The 18,954-nt window shown below is 38.8% G+C and overlaps 1 protein-coding gene across 1 annotated transcript in view; it reads right to left on the bottom strand.

Moving 5' to 3' along the window:
- Window positions 1-18,954, bottom strand: part of GPC6 (glypican 6) — a 755,565-nt gene that overhangs the window by 50,499 nt on the left and 686,112 nt on the right. The window contains exons 5-6 of the mRNA XM_051779729.1: window positions 16,124-16,254; window positions 7,200-7,343 (exon numbers count right to left, since the gene is read on the bottom strand). Coding sequence (XP_051635689.1) covers window positions 7,200-7,343; window positions 16,124-16,254 — 275 coding nt within the window. The remainder of the gene's footprint in view (window positions 1-7,199; window positions 7,344-16,123; window positions 16,255-18,954) is intronic.

An 18,954-nucleotide genomic window follows, 5' to 3' on the forward strand; every position in this document is an offset into this window, starting at 1 on the left:
CTCAGGAATCACATAATTTCTCAATGTACAACAACTGAAGCTCCACGACTATGCCATTTCTTCATCTTACTGTTTGCAGACAAGTCTAGTAATCAGGAGTGGATTCTGTCTACATGTTTTGTATTCCCCATCTCTCTAACAAGGATACATATACTGTGCACACCCCTAAGACCTTCCTGGAAATGAGATGATGACTCTCAGTGGGTCTTCACACCCATCAGGTAAAGGAAGTTCAACTAGTTCTAACATGTATGTTTTAGAAGATGTTCAAGCAGGCACTGTGTTCCTTGAGACAAGCAGCACATCACTCTTCAGGCAAGGCAGAAACTGCGTGGCAATCAAGATAGTGCATTTTTTTTTTGACAACTAATTGAGGTAGAGATCTAAAGCAACCACTGTAATAAAGCTCTTTCTTAGTGACCACCTCACGCACATTAGGAATGCAATGCATCAGATACAGCAGCATGCACAACCATTCAGCTGGGAGATGGAATAATATCACCATTTTTAAAAACAGAACTCTGTCAGGTCTCCCAGGAGGGTTCTGACAGCCAGCATCATTCATCTGCCTTTGCCACCTGAAACTGGTATTAACCATGAGGGAAAAAGTGATTCCACAGACTTAACTTACTTGGATATTGCTGTGACACAGAAACAGAGACTAAACAAAACTTAACACTAAGCAAACGCTTATTTTTGGAGAACCAAACACATCCTAACTCTGACACCAAATGACCGCAATGAATGTTGCAAAACATATTTATTCATTGAGAGTATTGCATCCAAACAACTAATAAGAAAGAGGACTCTGCCGAAAGATGCAAAACATAAAGCTGAAGGAGCTGTACATTTTGTTTTACAGGAGTCACCTGCTGATTAACATCACACATCCAAAAGTACAGCGTCTAAGGATTGTGGGGGTGTAGCCTGTGGGAAGCCGGCGGGCTCCTAAAACACCTGGGTGAGCCTGTCATCATCATTCTTAAGAATGTGACCCAAACCTCCTGAGTTATGATGAATTTTAAAGGCTCGTTGTTTGTATCTTTCCCTATGGACTCTGGACACAGAAGGTACTTGGAAAATTAATCTCAGGATTTTAAACTGTCTAAGATTTATACCCACTGGATTTCATTCTAGGGTCTCTTGAGAAAAAAATGTTGAGGACAAACATTCTATCTCAGGAAAATTGTCTTATCACTGCCTATATTTAACAGTTCTAGATTCTGGACTAAATGAATTCTATCAACTGAAACAAAAACTCTACTTTCAGGAATGCCCCAGAGGATTCCCTGGACAATTCAGATCAGTGTCTGAATACTGTCCTGTTACTTTTAGTCTTCTATAACTAAAATGCAAAGCAGATTGTATTTTTTTAAATCATATTTTCTATTTCATGTAGTTTTGGAGCACTGGGAAGGAATTCTTCACAACAGATTTGTTAGATTACTATCACATTTTTATTATGACAAAAGTCATTACACAATGGAATAAAAAAATTAAAAAGATGACTGAATGGAAACTTAAAGTACATCCCACTTTATTCCTAATAAAGATGGTTCAGGGCATTTTCCTTACGGAAATTGAGACTTTATTTACTGTCACTTTACGGAAAGCAGGAGGGACTCTAAAATAACATTTTCCTACAAAATATGACACGTTATATTCTCCTCTCCAGGGTAAAGCGCATGAAAGGTGTTTTTTTTAGATTGGGTGCATGTTATCTATGCAGCCACTATACTGTACTTGAATGTAAAAATCACTTGCGAAATGCCACAGCCAATTTCTCAGTCACCTTTCTCCATAGTATGCATGTACATTATGTATTATACGGTTAATAGTGCATCAGCTCCCTTGTGGAAAATCAAGAAAGCTTCCATGATCTCCTGAACGAAAACTTGGAATTATTTTATACATGTCCAGCTAGGTAGGGCTGCAGTATGATCTCGGGAGAAATTCCAGCTGAATTAAGACAGCACTGTGCTGTACAGTGATGCCGTAGATACAGAGGTACTTGAGGCAGTATGGCTGTATCAGCATGGTGCTCTCTGTAGGCTAATTAGTCCTGCTACGGAGTTGGACTATTAAGTTCAAGCTAATGCATATCTGTGTGGTGCTGTGTTCCTGCCTTTCCCTTGGGCTGTGCTGAATGAACCCTGCTGAGGAAGGTTTTCTGTCCAAAACCAGGGACCTCTAACAGGTACAAAAACTTATGAAGCTGTAAAGCATAAGGGGATTGGACAGCAGGCAATTCTAGGGAGAGAGCCCAGGAAGGCCTGGGAGCTCATTTCCATTGCTCCAGGCACAGGACTCAGAGCTGAATGTCACTGCAGTGTCTGCTTTGCTGCACACGCATTTGTGGGGTCTGAGACTGTGGGGATGCTTACATCAGTTTTTAGTTCGCTGAGGGAATACATACACTCCTTTCTGGGGTGGGGCATCATCCTTGAGGTGAGAAAAAAAATGCTGGAAGGCACCAGCTCTGGACACTGGGTAGAATGAAATCAGCCACAATACAAAATTACGGAAAGAACTGCTAGCATTTTAGCCTACAAGACACACACACAAAGTAAAGATGGTGAAGATGAAACTTAAACAAGTGTTTTGTACAGCATTGTACAAAGACAAATGGGTATGAAGTGAAGAATAAGAATACCAAAGCTTACACCATGCTGCATTGTCCTCCAGATAGTCCTCTGGGAAGCAAGAGGGAAACAGATTCAGGGAACAGAAAAACAAAACAAAACAAAACAAAATAAACCACAGGTTATACCAAACAGGCAACCACAGAGAAGGTAACGAATCTTTATAAGCAGTTGATTTTAAATGAGAAACTTTACATCATGCTCTACAGAAGCAGGTGAGCTCAGTGGTTAAAATTATTTAATTTTTGACAGTTTTTTAATTTACTTGTATTCAGGTGTACTTGCTAAATGCCTAGACTAAGATTGTCACTTTGTAGTAGGGGTACATGGAAAGATTTTTCTGAGCTGTTCAAATGTATACTTTAGGATGAGGTGAATTGTTCTTTAGAAATATTTGATTCAATTCAGTTGCCTAAACCCATGCTTAGAAAACTGAAAGAAGGCCTTTATTTTTTTGTGTTAACAGTAAAAAATACAGCCATCCAGACTCAAATCTAGACAGTTGGTTATAGGTATCTGCACTATGGATCTCTATACTGAATCAGAAAAGTCCTCATTTTTGCTTCTGTTACAGTCACTAGAGAAATAGGGTGGAATACAGTTATCTAAATATAGGCAAAGCAAGCGGATTTAGTAGCTCTGAGATATTCCATCTTACTTTCAGCCAGGTCTCCTGTGACTTCAGTTTCTCCTTTGGACATCTTAAAGACCACGGCATCTCAAAGAGCATTGGGTGACTATGTTCATGTAGCTGAATTTCACCCAGTGGAACATGCGGAGAACGGGTGGGGCTCAGTTCTGTTTTCCCACTCAGATGCCACATAGTGGACATCCTCTAGGGTGTTCTATCCAGACTTCAGCTGCCAGTTCAGAAGGGCATAAGCAACCCAAATTACTGTCCTATCTATCAGTTCAATTAGATGTCTTATAAACTCCAAGGCATCTCAGTCTTACATATCTACATGTGGGTATCGCAATCAAGCCTTTTTTTTTACCCAGTCTTTTCCCAGTCTGAGAGAAGTGTCTGTGACATGTGGGGTGAATCACTCCCAAAAAATGTATGTCTTTCTACATTGACTTCAGAGAGAGCCTGACTTTTAGGCCCAGTACTGTGAAGATATGATTGAAATGCCTTAGCATAAGTAACTTGAATCGCTTGAGCTGCTGTAGTGTATTCTAGCCAGCTCTCCACTGCTGCTCCAGAAGTATACTGGTCTCTTCTAGTTCTTTGTGCCATATCTGCTGGTCCCATGTTTCAGATACCCTGAGATGTCTCAGATGATGCTTTACATCCATGCTTCAATAAGTCTCTCAAGCTCTACATAACTTCCTGAATACATCTGATGCTTTTGAAACCACATATACCACAGCTTTTGGGTTATATTTAATTTTTTGGCATATTTCTTATGATTTATTGTGATCTACTTCTTATTTGTTAAGCCTTACTTGTTACAGCTATGACAATAACACAGGGAAACCACTTTCCCTCATTTTGGAACAGGAGAGCTGGATTAATCACATAATTCAGGCAAGGATAAAGGAACACTTTCTCAGATGGGTTCAGTACTGGGTGATTTCAGTGCAGGCTTCTTATCAGGGTTGCTTTGTGCAACATACCTGATAAAATATGCTCAACTGAATTAAGCTTGGAAATGGGGTTATGAACAGGAGAAAAAAAAATTGGTTTAGATGTGCTACATTTTTGTATAACATTGGGATGCAGAGGAAGTATTTTCTAAACTTGGTTTCTTCTCCTGTCAAAGACAGATAAAAGCAGAATTGTTTGTCACTTCTTTTGAGGTTTATGTAACTTCGTGTTTGGACTTTGCAGTGACAGTTTAGAGTTAAGTTGTCTGACAGTGTTTTATGAATACAAACTCCAGAATAGACTTCTAAAAGCATTAACATAACACTGAACAGTCAGCTGACTTGCAAGAAAAGACTTGTTTCTTATATCTGCAATAATCAAAAGGATTTTTAACTGTACCATCAAAATACCAATATTGCAGTATATTTATATTAAGTGAGCGATAGAAAATGATCAGTGTGTAGACAGGGAAACTGCTGTGAGTGGGGTTCTTCTTATGTCCTGTTAGCCATGCAAGGGTTAGGAGGACCTAAATGAAGCTGGTCCTCCAAGCTCTGGCTATAGTTAATGAAGAGAGATATGTCATTCAGGGAATGATTCAGCACATGAAATGCTAAGGTTCTAGTGTAGACAAGTTAAGTGGTGTTTCCGTGAGGCAGGAGTGTAGCATTTATATCCTTCTGGATAAAATTTCCCAAGAAAGTGTGAGATGCAGGCAGTGACCTTTCCCAAGTGCTGCTAAGGGGTTACAGCTTGAAATAAGGCCTTCTGCTTTAATCCACATAAACAGCCTTTCCCAGCTCCAGATGAGGCCAGTGGCCATCTCTGAATTGAGGGATTGTTGGTCTCAGCCCAGAAGGAGACAACACATTCATCACTGCCATTTGAAGATATATTTGAAACCAAGACTCATCACTAACAGACCATAAATAGTTATTAAATTAAATACTGTCAGCAAGAACAGCAAAGAGGAAATTTGTTTGAACATATTAAAAAGTAATAGCAGCAATACTAAACTCTTTGGTTTTTTGTCTGAAATAATGCATGAACAAAACAAATTAAATCATACAGAGATAAGTTCCCTTTTCAAAATCTAGAAATTATCAGGAGTTATAAAGTTTATCTGCATTCACAATTATCTTTCACTGAATTATCTTCCATTAGCTACAGTCTTTAAAGGCTGGCTGCTTTATTCAGGATGCTGCTCAGTATTTTGGAAGCTTGTAGTTTAAAAAGAATATTAATGTGCTTAGAAGTATTCTTGTGTCAATATCTCGTGTTGCTTAAACCTGCCTCTTTCATTGCAAAAATGCTCCAACTGTTCTTACATCATAGTAATTCAAATTGAACTGTACTATCAGCCTTTATATACTCTCTGTCCCATTTCAACTGTTTGCAACCTTTAGCTTTGACAGAGCGTGACTGAAACCTAAAGGCTTTGGTGACTTTTCACTTCACCTTGGCCAATTCTAGATTAAGATCCAGGACTCTGCTATGAGCAATACAGAAGGACTCTGAAGGTTCTCTGAATACAAAGTGAAAGTATGAAATTGAGAGCCCATCAAATATGGATTGAGCATTGCCAGTCAGATTTTTAGCCTGAGATTTTACACTGGGCTATGAACCTGCTGTGGTAGAAAGCACTAAGTTTGCAATGGAGGTAAGCATCTTTTCTGCTTCACCATTTAGGATAACCAGGCTATACTGTTTCCAGAAGAGTAGAGAACTAACAAATGCTGCTTTTTGCTGCTGGGTAATCCCATGCCTTGACTAGAAATGCCATGTTACTTTCCTGTTGAATTGCCATGAAGATTGACAGAATAAAGTAGACAGGATAGAGAATATATAGAAGTGGTTGGAAAGATTGGCACTGTGAAAGACTACTGTGATCATCAAATGAATTTGATGAATGGTGGTGTCCAGAAGATACCCAGATCCTCATCTGAATTAGTATATTTGGGTTCCTGCTCAATGATTTAAGCTGCATATTGGAGAAATCTTTAGACAATTTAGGCTCATGATCAGACAGCAAGAAATTTTGGTGCCCTAGTGCAGTCAGTAGCTGCCTGGCAGCCACCAGGAGTGCAGGTCACCATATACCCATACCTGTTTCCACATGAACTCTCCTTTCCCCTTACTCTTGCTATAGACCTGAGTGCTCCTCTATTCAGCAAGGGAGAACAGTGCTGTGCAAGTGTGCAGCAATAAGCTGAGGACATGCAATACAGTGTGTTTTAATTCAGGAGCTTTAAAACTCTTTGATTTTGCTCATTGGTTTCACCTAGAGAGGAGTCCTGTGATGATATTAACAGCTATAGTAATTAGCCTTCTATCAATCTATAGATGTACAAATAGCAGGAATATCGAAGTCTTAAATGTCAATCCAATGACTGGTAGTAAAGAAAATAATCTTATAATAAAGCATTTTTCCCCCAAAATGATTGAATAAGTAAAGCAAAATTAAGGAGCACTGCAGTTTTAGTTGATAAAAGTCAATTGTTGAGATGGATGGAAATAAAGCAGTGTTCATTTTATAATTAAGTAAAAAAGTGAAACAAATTAATGTGCCTTTGCAAGTGTACTAGTTCAAGAACTAAGTGATAAAAATGGCCTCAATATATAACAACTTGTTTTTAATATAAAATAAACAATTTAAAATATTGCTGTAGATAATTTTTAAAAGAGAATTTATACTGCAAGGTACCTGCCATGGCTTATGTGTTTTTTGGCCTCCAGGAAAGAGCTTTTCCTCTTCTAACATTTCTAATACATAAAAACAGAGTCATATTATTCTCCTACAATGCAATTCTATACCATTTCCAATGGGGGAAAAAAGATTTACTGAATGCTGGAACAGCTGGCAAAGAAACAATAGCAATTATGAAATTATTAAATTAGGAGATTGCAACCTTCTAGTATATTATTAAGCCTTTTCTACTAATTTGAAAATGGAATATATTTTGTTTTACCAGCCTATCCAAACTTGTGCCAGCAGCAGTTGTAGGTCGCTCCTCTGGGTTATATGGTCTGAACCGGGTATTGAAGTTTTCAGGGACAGAACGGGAAGATCTCAGAGCAGGTGCTGGTTTAGGTTGGCCACATCCTTGGAAAATCTGAAAAAGACATTGTTGGTTATATGAAAATCATAAAAAAAAAAAGAAAGCTGGTATTTTGTAGCTTCTTTATTCTTCCTTTTGTATATTTTAACCAGATTTGATTGACATTTTTATAATAGTGAATTGAGTGCTTAGCCTGCATTAAAACTCCGTTTAAATAATTAAGCCTTATTAATTAATTGGTGAAGGTATAAAAACACATAGGGACCTTAAAATCCCCTTGATTTAGGACAACATCTTAATTGCTGTCTTTCCAGGAGGAGAAATGAGCAAAAGGATGTTCTTCGTGGCAGGACTTAGTTGATAACTGTTTTCACTTTTGTTAAAATGTGGTATTTACCCAGAATCAGAGGTCATTCATAATCCCTACAGCTCTTCCTACCTTGCAATCTTATTTGTAGTCTTAGAGAAAAGGTCAGTGATGGAATAGCCTTATAACTGGACAACTCCCTTATTCCCTGCCAATCTCTCTGTAGAAGAGGGGTGAGGCACACTGAGTGAGCAATAGTGGTAATTATTTTCTGCTAGTGTGTTTGTTTTCTAGGTATAAAAAATAATAAGTTCAGGGTTATGAAATTTTTTATATGCTTTCATTTGGAAAAAAGTTTCAGTGTTATGTATCTGATGGGTCCTAAAGTATACAGAGGACACTTTTGACTACTGGATATCAAATATATTTCCCAGAGGCATTGTCATACGAGCTACGTATCAGAAAAGAGGTAGAATATCCACAGAGTTAAAATTTTCAAGTGCTCTTATGAAGTAGGATCCTAGGATGCCTTCATACTGATTTTTTCAGTTCTACAATCATCTTTCTTTTTTTTGTGACCATTGTATTTTGGCTGTTTCAGCATTTTGCCTTTATTCAGAAGAAAAAAAAAATTAAATGTCAGAATTTCTTGTAAGATATATTTTACAAAACCCTAATGCCAGGCACAGACTGCCTGGATGAGCTTTATGGAGGTGAAAACTGTACAGATGATGTGTTTTGATTGTAGGACCAAATTACTTCTTTTTCTATGGCTGTGTTGGGTTTGAGTGGCCATGTTTTGATATTGGGGAGCTATGAGAGGTCTTCTCTGAGAAGCTGCCAGAAGCTTCCCCCATGTCTGGCAGGGAAAATGCCATGTAGCTCCAGCCTGCTGCTGTCCAAGGCCAAACCAATCAGGAGTGATAGAAACACCTCTGTGATAACACATTTAAGAAGAGAAAAAAAGTTATTGGATGGATGTAATCGGGGCCAGAGAAGAGCAGAGTGAGAATATGTGAGAGTAACAATTATGCAGACACCAAGGTCAGTGCAGAAGGAGGGGCAGGATGTGCTCCAGGCACCAGAGCTGAGGCCCTGCAGCCCGTGGTGCAGACCATGGTGAGGCAGCTGTGCCCCTGCAGCCCATGGAGGACAATGGGGGTGCAGAGACCCACCTGCAGCCCATGGAGGAGTCCCATGCTGGAGCAGGTGGATGCCCAAGAGAGGGCTGTGACCCATGGGAAGCTTGTGCTGGAGCAGGGTCCTGGCAGGGACCTGTGAACCTGTGGAGAGAGGAGCCCACACTGGAGCAGGTTTCCTTGTATGTCTTGTGGCCCTTTGAGGGACCCCTGTTAAAGCAGCTTGTGCCTGAAGGACTGCACCCCATGGAAGAGTGACCCATATTGGAGCAGTTTGTGGAGAACTGTTGACTGTGGGACAAACTCACATGGAGAAGTTCGTGGAGGACTGTCTCCCGTGGGAGGGACCCCATGCTAGAGCAGTGGAAGGACTCCTCTCCTTGAGCAGGGGCAGGAACGATGTGTGATGAACTGATTGTAATACCCATTCCCCATCTCCCTGAGCTGCTGGGGGTGGAGTAGGTAGAGCTGGGAAGGGGGGGGAGGGGAAAGGTGTTTTTAAGATTTATTTTACTTCTCATTATCCTGCTCTGATTTTGTTAGTAATAAATTCAATTAATATCTCTAAGCTGAGTCTGTTCTGCCCATGATGGTAATCGGTCAGGGATCTCTCCCTGTCTTTATCTCAGCCCATGAACCTTTCATTATATTTTCTCTCCCCTCTCCAGATGCAGAGGGGAGTAATAGAGTGGCTTTGATGGCTACCTGGCATCCAGCCATGGTCAACCCACTACAGTGGCAAATAAGACAACAAGCTCACAAGTTACGTTGTGAGCTTGATTAAAAAGACTCATGTTTCACTTTCAGACTTTTATATTTTCTGCCTTGAGTGGTTCTGTCCTGAAGTAGCCATGGATGGTGTGACTTTTGTTTGTTTCAGGATAAATTACAATTGGCTTTCAGTTAGGTTTCCTGATGTTAATTTAATGGCCCCAAATGATTCAAAATTTGCTGAAAAAAATCTGATTCATACTAAATATGTGTCAAACCATCAGATCTGTTTTTGCTCAAAGTCCAGCAAGTCAGCTGTTGTATGGCCATTGGGATTTTTAATTTATGAGTGGAATACCATTTGTTCTGGTTTGCAAATATCTGTCTTAAGATTTTCTAGCCTCCCTAGTCATGAGGACTATTGGACAATACATTAACTTAATCAACAAAGAAAGGTGATTCTAGCTTGCAAAATTCTGACCATTTTTTCACCAGGAAAGAACCTTATTTTTCCTCTCTGAAGAAATTCAACGAAGATTATAGGATTACAAGATTCAGGATTTATACAGGATTGTGTAGGATACTGTACAATTTAAAGGGCCAAAGATATATGTTGAGGGCATGAATTACACTTACAAAAGTTTACTTACATTTTTTCTGACTCAAGATAAGTGATATGCTGAAAACATAATTGTTTGTTTAGATATCTATGAAGTCCCATTGACTCAACTAAGCAGTCAGGAATTTGCTTACAAAGGGACAATTATCCAAAACATGCAACTAGATTCTCGGGGGAAAGTGAGGGCACTTCTTAAATTTTCCAGTGTGTGACTGTTAGGCTACTTGTATGACCATGTGCTGCAACTGTAAGCCTCCATAATTTATATTTCATCTTTCTTATGACATACTGTAAAAAACCCAAAATAGACTTTGTGGCATTTAGCTTCATCCAAATAGTTGTAGCAAGTGGGTTTATATGAACAAAGTTACGTACAGTCAGACAATAACAGAGATGCAAACTAGATAGTAATTTTTACATCACAGAAGAAGAAATAACTTACTTTTTAAATGACCTGGCAGAAATGCAGTAAGAATACAATATTCAGTAACTAAATTTTGAGTGCAAGAGACACTTTTAAATTTGCATCCTGATATTAACTGACAGAACAGAAACTGTAAAGCTGATGACGGATATTAACAAATGCTTCTTCAGAAACACATGAAGTACTTTCTTCACCATGCTATTCAGAGATACTGAGCAATTTCTGGAAAAATATTTATGTGTTTGATTACATATGTTGTGAATTGGTAACTTAAATCCACTCTCTTTAAAAAATTGCATTTTATATATAATTGGTGTGGTTTGTTTTATCTGAATTTAGGGAGTGGATTCCATTTGAAATGAAGAAACCTGAATTTAGGTGTGTACATGTGTTTACATTTAAGTTATACATCTGAGCTTCAATTTTAGGCAGTGGAGGTCAAAACTTCCTTGAGTTTCTTTCTTGTCAGCATCTATAGTAATTCGTCTTAACACAAAGCCATTCCCCACTGAACTGCAGTTAAAGCTCAAATGGACCAGATCTCTATGGTCAGGGATATGAACCAAGCAGTGAGAGCAAGTCAATAGAGCCAGTGAAGAATAACATCTACTGAGCTGACTAAATGGAGGTATCTACTTCAGGACTAGGATGTAGATACTGTAAAAAAAAGAGTCCTTTTCCCAGGAGAACTTGAAGTTTTTAATTTTTGCAGAGGATATGGTTTGATCTCTATGAAGCCTTGAGTCATACTGTTATTTAGCCATGTGCCAGTGCTCAGTGTTTCCAATTCAGTGTCTCTGTATGACTCTGCTCCATTGACTCATCTTCAGATAGAATAGCATTGATTTTTTACCTGAAATGCCGTTTTATTTTTCCTGTACAGAGCTCTGGAAAGAACACAGATAAATGAAGAGGTTTTCTTAATATGAAACTCGTGGACTATTTTAAGAAGAACCTTGGATGTAGTTCTGTGAAGATTTCCTCCTTATAAATAATGCATAGGTAGTCTGCTATGTCATGGAACTCATTCATCCATTTAGCTGAAGTAATTGCTAAGAAGGAACATATATTTATAGGTTAAAATGGCACATCCATCAGCTCAGATAAAAGCAGATTTAAGACTTACTAAGGGAAACTCAGCTATGGGATAGACTTTATGAAAGTGGAAAAATCTCGTCATGGCAGCCAAATTACTCTTATTGCAGTCAAACGTATAGAACCAAAGTGTTTTAAATGCAAAAAATAGTCCAGTATGTTGTGTTTTGTGTAGCAATGAAGACATGATTATGCTGATGCAAACAGATCAGGAATTTCCTCCATTTTGAAAAAAAAAGGATGTTATTACATCTTTTCTGCTGTTTTTTGAGTTTTCCTCCACTTCTCGTGAATGAGCAATCTCTGCAGATGTCATTCATGTGAAAAGGGAGAAGATGTAGCATTTACCTTTTGAGTTGAAGCAGGAATGAAAGATAATGGTACTGATAGCCTTACAGGAAAATTGTGAAGGCCCTCAAAACATGCTTGTTTTGGCCAGGATTGAAATGAGCATTTATATGTTATGAGTCTCTTAACACGACTACCTGAGTTACCTCAGGGAGAATGAGGGTGAGAATAAGGTAAATGTATGCTATGACCAGGTCTTGGATATGAGCTGAGCCATGGGAAACAATATACAAAATGTAAAACTTTTGCCTGAGAAATAATCAACATGTTGCTGAGTGCTGAGTTTGTCACTATATTGTTCAAATACCAAAAAGGTGTCACTGGCGAATAACAAAAAGGTTTCAATAAAGAAGATATCCTGTCTCAGACATTACAAGAAAAAATCCAAGGTAAATCTATTGCACCCTGACTTCTGCCACAGGCAACCTTCAGGGAACACCACTGTAGCCTGGGTAGATCCAGATCACACAGCCTGCTAAAAGGTATTGATGTCTTGGGAGGCATCTCAGGCAGCCCAGTCTAATTGTTTTGCACTCTGTGTGGTTTTGTTTGCAGAAGGTGCTCTCTAAGAATGGCTGCAGTTGTTAGATGATGAATCTATGGAAGCTGCTTTTGATGATCTTAAGTCCTTGTCTTTTTTTGGAGAAGGGAAGCTTCGATCTGATTCAGAGCACATAGATTTCTCTTGCCTTGGGCCTTGGGCCTTGAGGTCTGACTTTCTAGAACATTGATCCTTTTTTGACCAGTATCTCCAGTTATCACAGTTGTCAGGAATGGGACTTTCCCTGAGGCAAAATAAGGACCTTGTGTGGCTGTCATTTAGGGACATGACAGATGTGCAAGGTGAGCAGCCATGAAGCTTAGAGCTCTGGAATCAGACTTTCTAGACCACCAGTGCTGAATATAAATTGCAGACAAATATTAGGAAGACAGAAAGATTGCAGCCTCAGGATGAATTGGATCTTAACATAATACTAGTACCTGGTTAATGTGAACTGTGCTAGAAAAATCAACCACAATCATGACAGAAACAAGAAAAGTTACTGGCCTAGGAACAGAGATGCTCCATTTTATGCAGTGACAGATACTGGGATGTGGCTGAGTCTGTATGTCCTTGGTTGGAAGTACAAAAATGGAAGAGGTACATGTGGCATCTCTATAATTCTCTGTCTCAGTATTGATGTGCACCATCAAAAGTGGAAGACAGAGGGTTTTTATCTTCTAAGGAAATGAAAGACAAGGAGCGAACTCAAGCCATAAGCCTTGACTGTCTGCACTGATTAATTATTAACTTGTTGGCTATTTCTTGGACTGCTCCAACTTGCTCTTGGCAGAATGAAACAGCTCCAGAGGTAGCTCTCAGCAGTACAGAAATGAATCAGGCTGCGACACTTTGGCCCCAAGATCAACCATGGTCCTTTTCCCCCTTTTATTTATTAGTATAACTGTAACCATGAAGACTATTTCTCAGAAAAATAGTGCTGAACAGAAGGTGCATATTTATAGGGAAAAGATATTGGATAAGACCTTCAGTAAGAGAAGATCTTCATCAAGTGAAGAACTGAGGGCCAAACCATAAAAATGGAGACTTAGAAAGTTTATGCTGTATTTTTCTGCTGATGTCTAAAATTGAAGACTTCATTCACATGAGAGTATGCATTGTTACTTATTTATATACACTTAATATGTTGGAAAGTGTACGTTGTTGCTCACTTAATTGTGCCTCATATGGACAGTAATGTACAGTCACTGTATTATATAAAAAAATCTATTTTTCTCAAATAGACTTCAATATATAATTGCAGCTGTTATAATACAAAATATAATTTTGTAATACAAAGACAAATTGATAGTGCAAGTTAATGTTAATGACTTTTGGAATAGGGCAATTTTATATAAATATTTGAAACAGGAGCATATGGATTTTGGATTAAATGAATTCTGGGTCTTTGGCTCACAAAGGGGATGTAGTAGTAGAACTCCTTGAGGAAGAAACTTTTTGTTTTCATTTTTTCTACTCTTTTTAAAAGAGAAACAACATTATACAGTGTGGTCCAAAATTCTGCTTTTTCAGCACAGAGCCTTCTCTCAGACATCAACCAGATTTTTAGGCAGAAAAGGCTACATGTCAGTGGTGAAAAATAATCTATGTGTATGTGGGTGTTGCAGGCATAATATTATTAGTGTGTTGCCATTTTCCCACTGTAAAAAGGCACTGACTGACTTGTGGAAAAATAGCTGTGATTCCTAGTCACCACTTTTTTCAGTAGGTATACTCAAATACAAGATACAAAATTGTTTGAAGAAAGAGAAAATAACATGATTTCAACACCCTGCCTGAAGCTTTCTGAGCAGCATCTCAGAATAATTGACAAGCATGGCTTTTCTCCCACATTAGGTCTGCAATTGCATTCCATGCACCCCATTACATCTGGCAAGGTATCTGTCATTTTCACTGAAGCTCTAAGTGGTCAGTATGTATAGGGGGAAAAATTAGACAACAGAGGACTGATTCGAAGTCTACTCGTTTATCATCTCTACGGATCTGACATGGCAAAGAAGAGCACAGCACTAAGCCCAAAGCCTTTGCCTTCTTATACATTTTTTTAAAGAAAAAAGCATTTTCATGTGACCTGAATAAAGATTGATATAACCAAGAAGATCAAGGAAATCATATTTCAGGAGACACAGAAATGCACAAAGGTCCCTCAAGGATAGACAGCTTTGTTATCTATGAAAATAAAATACAATAAATTTTGCTGATATAATTTCTGTTCTGCAATATTTAAAAAATTATTGACTAAGGTTTCTCTTAGAGGAAAAGCTTTTGCATTGCAAATGGCATTGCAATCACTCTCTACAGCAAATATTTGTGAGGGGCAGGAGAAACAGTCTGCTCTGCTATAAATGAGTAGTGAGATGAGCTCAGGCCAATATGTCATTGGACTCTGGCAGGGGATGCAGCTTCCCAACTAATAGGAAAACTGTGAAAATCAAACAAGTAAAAAGGAAAATTATATACACTTGGGCCTTCAGCGAGTTTTCAGTGAAAATATTTTTTGTTAGGTAAGGGCTGAGTTTGCTGAAGCTAGCCTTTAATTCCCAAAATATTTGGGATCACTTGATCACTGCTGCCAAAACAAAGTCTCATCACGCAGGATGTAGTCTGCTTTTAAAATCCAAGAAACATCATGTAGGTTGAAAGTAAAAAGCATCTTGAAAGAAGCCCTTAAAAACCTGTGGCACTGGGGCCATAAAAAACATCTAATTTGGGTTGGCAGGAAGAATATTAACCTCAGCCTCCTGCCTTTTGTCCCCACATTTTTCCCAGCTACAGCAGCTTCCTTCCATGCAATGGAAATTCACTGACTCAGATGGCAATCTGGCCAGCACCCAACTGACTACTGGGAGTTAAATGCAAGATAGAAACTCCTAATGCGGAGAACGTGGCAAACTGTTGACTTTAGAATTTCAGCAACAGTGCACTGATGAGTATTAAGGGAGAGCCATTAATTGTTGGCTATTGGCTCAACAGCACCTGCTACTGAATTTGAAGGATCTTATTAACAGGGGTTCAGAGGTGATGGTGATCTGTGTATACACACACACATTAAAAATGGAAAGGAGGAAGCTGGTATCATTAGCTCTGTTTATCTTTGTGTCAGAATCCAGACAAAACTCTATCAAACTGAGGTCTGGTAATCAGAGACTGTCCAATGTAATATTTCCCCTGAGTGGCTATTAAAGGAGGTTAAATGGAACATTTTGTGTATTCACCTCAAACACATTGCACTTCACTCTGACCTAGACAGATCAAAATGTGTTTGGAAGCTAATATGGAGAATCACAGATGAGACACGAGTGGAAGTTACCAGGTGTACTCTGCAGGCTATTGCTTACAGAATTACTGCTGATTTTCAGCACTCTCTATTTTCCTTAAATCTCTTACAGCTATTAATTTGAAGTTTAATAAATGGTAGCTTTCTTCCTTCCACTTCCTTTTGAAAAGTTTGAGCTTTTTTAACTGGATGAAGAATTCAAAGGCAGTCTGGTAAACTGTTGAACAAGGAAAAGCAATTTCTGGTGGTCTGGACAATCTTTCTTAATAGTCTAGACAGAAAAATTGGTGGAGATGTTTTCCCCCCCCGCTTGTGGCATTCAACAACAGAGAAGGCACGACTCACACAGTACCTTTGCTGACACCTGCATGCTGTTCTCTTGCATGTTCATGATGGCTTCAGAAATCTTGACATCAATAGGATCCATGACTGATTCAATGTTGAATGGTCCCTCTAATCTCTCCGCTACCAGAAGCATAGCATCTGTTAAAACACAAAGCAGCCATTCCCTTAAAGAAGGGATACCTTTGGGTGCCTCAGGCAGACCAGTGTTGCCAGCTGTAGGTGTGGGTACTGAGCACTCCTGAGCAGGAGCCTGTGGGGATGTGTGGCAGCAAGACTGTGAAGCCTGCAGGGCAGCTTCCCAGCTGCCAAAAATATCTTCTTCTACTGCTGCCACCACAAAAAGAGGAATAAAGACTGTGGAAGTTAGCTTAATGTTAGTTGACATGGCATTATTGAGCTTGGGGTAAAATTATTTTACACAGCCTCACATCACTTGAAGCAACCAGTGCTCTGGAGTGTACTTATGTAACCTCCTTCCCAAGAAAAAAACAGGATGATAGAAATGAATCCTTGGTGTATGTTCTTAGAGTTTGTGTGAGATGATGAAAACTTTGATATGATATATCAGGGTGTTATAATTAAAGCAGCTGTTCTTTCTGACCTTAATGATCTCATTTTCTTGCAATATGAACAGCAGATGAATATTGGATTTCTGCCATAGTATATAGGTATAAACCATGTTTGCCTTGCTACATTTTCAAAACATGGTTGTAAGCTGCATCGAGAAACATATTCTTTATATGTTTTGAATTAAAAAAAAAGTTTGCTTAATTTATATTAGAGCCCCTCTCCAAAATAATTTAAAAGTTTTCAGCATCTAATTAGCTTTAAACAGATGCCACTTGTAACTTTAACATGATAACAAAAATCTTTCTTTGTGGAGAAAGCTTGGAGCACCCTGTAGCCCCAATAGCAGTGTTTATTAGCTCCACACTTGGTTGAAAGTCACAGAACTTCGTTCCAACCTGTGTGGCCATCTTCTCCCTCCCCACAGAAGCACATGTGCATGGAGGTAGGGGAAGAGGTGGCTGGTGTCTCAGCCAAGCGGTTGAGACACACACTCCCGTGCATAGCCTGATCTGAGGGCAACAATATGTTGTTTATGTGCTGTCAATGCATGCCTAAAAATCCCACTGAAACTAGAATTACTTGGCATGTAGTACCTAAGCACTTTTGCAAATTTACATCTAATATTTCACAGTACTTCTAGGTTGAAAAGAGTGTAGTGCCAGTTATTTGGTGTGGGGCATAAAGCACTTGTTCCTAAAGGTGAGAAGTGGTGAGATGATAGGAAATTGGTTTCAGAGATGATGTTTTGCCTGCACATTGTTTTAAAATTCTTTCCAGTGGGAAATGGTGAAAAGAGGAACTACCTCTGATAGAGGAAACAGTTTTCATACGCACAGAGACACACATACATATATGCATGCACACACATATACTTACAGATTCCTGCAATAAGCCATTTTTCCACATGCAAAGATAATATCTAAGTGTGGACTGCTATAAAGGATTTTCTTCCTTACACATTGAGTGACCTGTATAAAACATTTATGCTTTAGCACTTAGTGAGCAATGTGTCTAAATCCTAGATGCCACAATCAGTACTAGCCATTGCTAGGGCACGGGTCTCGATGGCTGGATTTTGATCGTTAAATTCAGGATTAGAATAAAGATTAGGGTAAATGAATAAAACAGTGACGAGGAGGTGGTTGGGGTTTTTTCTTTTGGTTTGGTTTGGGTTTTTTTGTAGACTACAGCTTAAGTTAAGGACAGGTGCCTCTTTGTACAAGTCCACTTTAGTTTGGAAACTAGTAGGTTGGACAAGTCTAGCGCTAAGCTCTAGTACATGTTTTGGATCAGGGACTGTGTTGAAACAGCATTCAGTAAATAGGTAGTTGCTGCAGACCTCTCATGAGAATGGGTAGTGGCTTGAATCTACTTGCTGTTTCTTTTGATGGCATGGGACACTAGTTCTGAATTAAATCTTGAAGTGAAATCTCAGATATGTGGCAGAAAAGTGCATCATCCTTAACTGCACAAGAACGACAGCTTTGATTGCAGAAACAGCCTTTCCTCAAGCCAAGTGCCTTCAGCTTCAAAACTAATAGCTCTAGGAGGTGCAAACTAAAAATCTCTTCCTGGCTTAGAGAGCTTGTATCTTTAGAAAGATATCCTTTGGTTCATCAGCTTTTATTTTCTGAACTTTAAGCCTAGTCTTTACAAATATATATATATATATATATATATATATATATATGTCTTTGTACTGGAACTGGGCAGAGGTTGAGGGACGTGGGTAATTCCTGGATGTTAAAGGTGAGATTCTGTTATGTTGGGCTTCTTTCTTTGATATAGTATGGTATAGGTCTGATGGTGAGTTCAAGAACTTGGGCTCAAATTAAGGTTAGAGTCCAGTATTATATTTCAATCGCATGGGCTATAGATCTATGCTATTGCTATATAGAAAGGAAAAGAAAGGAAAAGAAGAAAAGAAGAGAAAATGAAGAAAAGAAGAGAAAAGAAGAGAAAATGAAGAAAAGAAGAGAAAAGAAGAGAAGAGAGCAAATAAATCCCTGCTTGTCCATATTCATTAACTGCTTGTCTCCTTCTCTGATTTGGAATGAGTCTGAACCACTCTGGGTAACTATTCTCAACCCAAATCTGTGGAGAAGCTAGCCTGAAGCAGTAAGGGTGTGAGCCAACAGTAACACTTGTCATTAGATCCTTGTGATCTCTTACTTAGTTGTATCTATAAGGATATGACTAAGGAACCATGGGTTAAGGGAGAATATGATTTGAAATATTCACATCTTTACTGATGACAGGTACATCTTT

The sequence above is a fragment of the Manacus candei genome, unplaced genomic scaffold, assembly GCF_025592945.1.
Source record: "Manacus candei isolate 608988 ecotype Guabito, Panama unplaced genomic scaffold, ASM2559294v1 h1tg000014l, whole genome shotgun sequence".
Lineage (NCBI taxonomy): Eukaryota > Metazoa > Chordata > Aves > Passeriformes > Pipridae > Manacus > Manacus candei.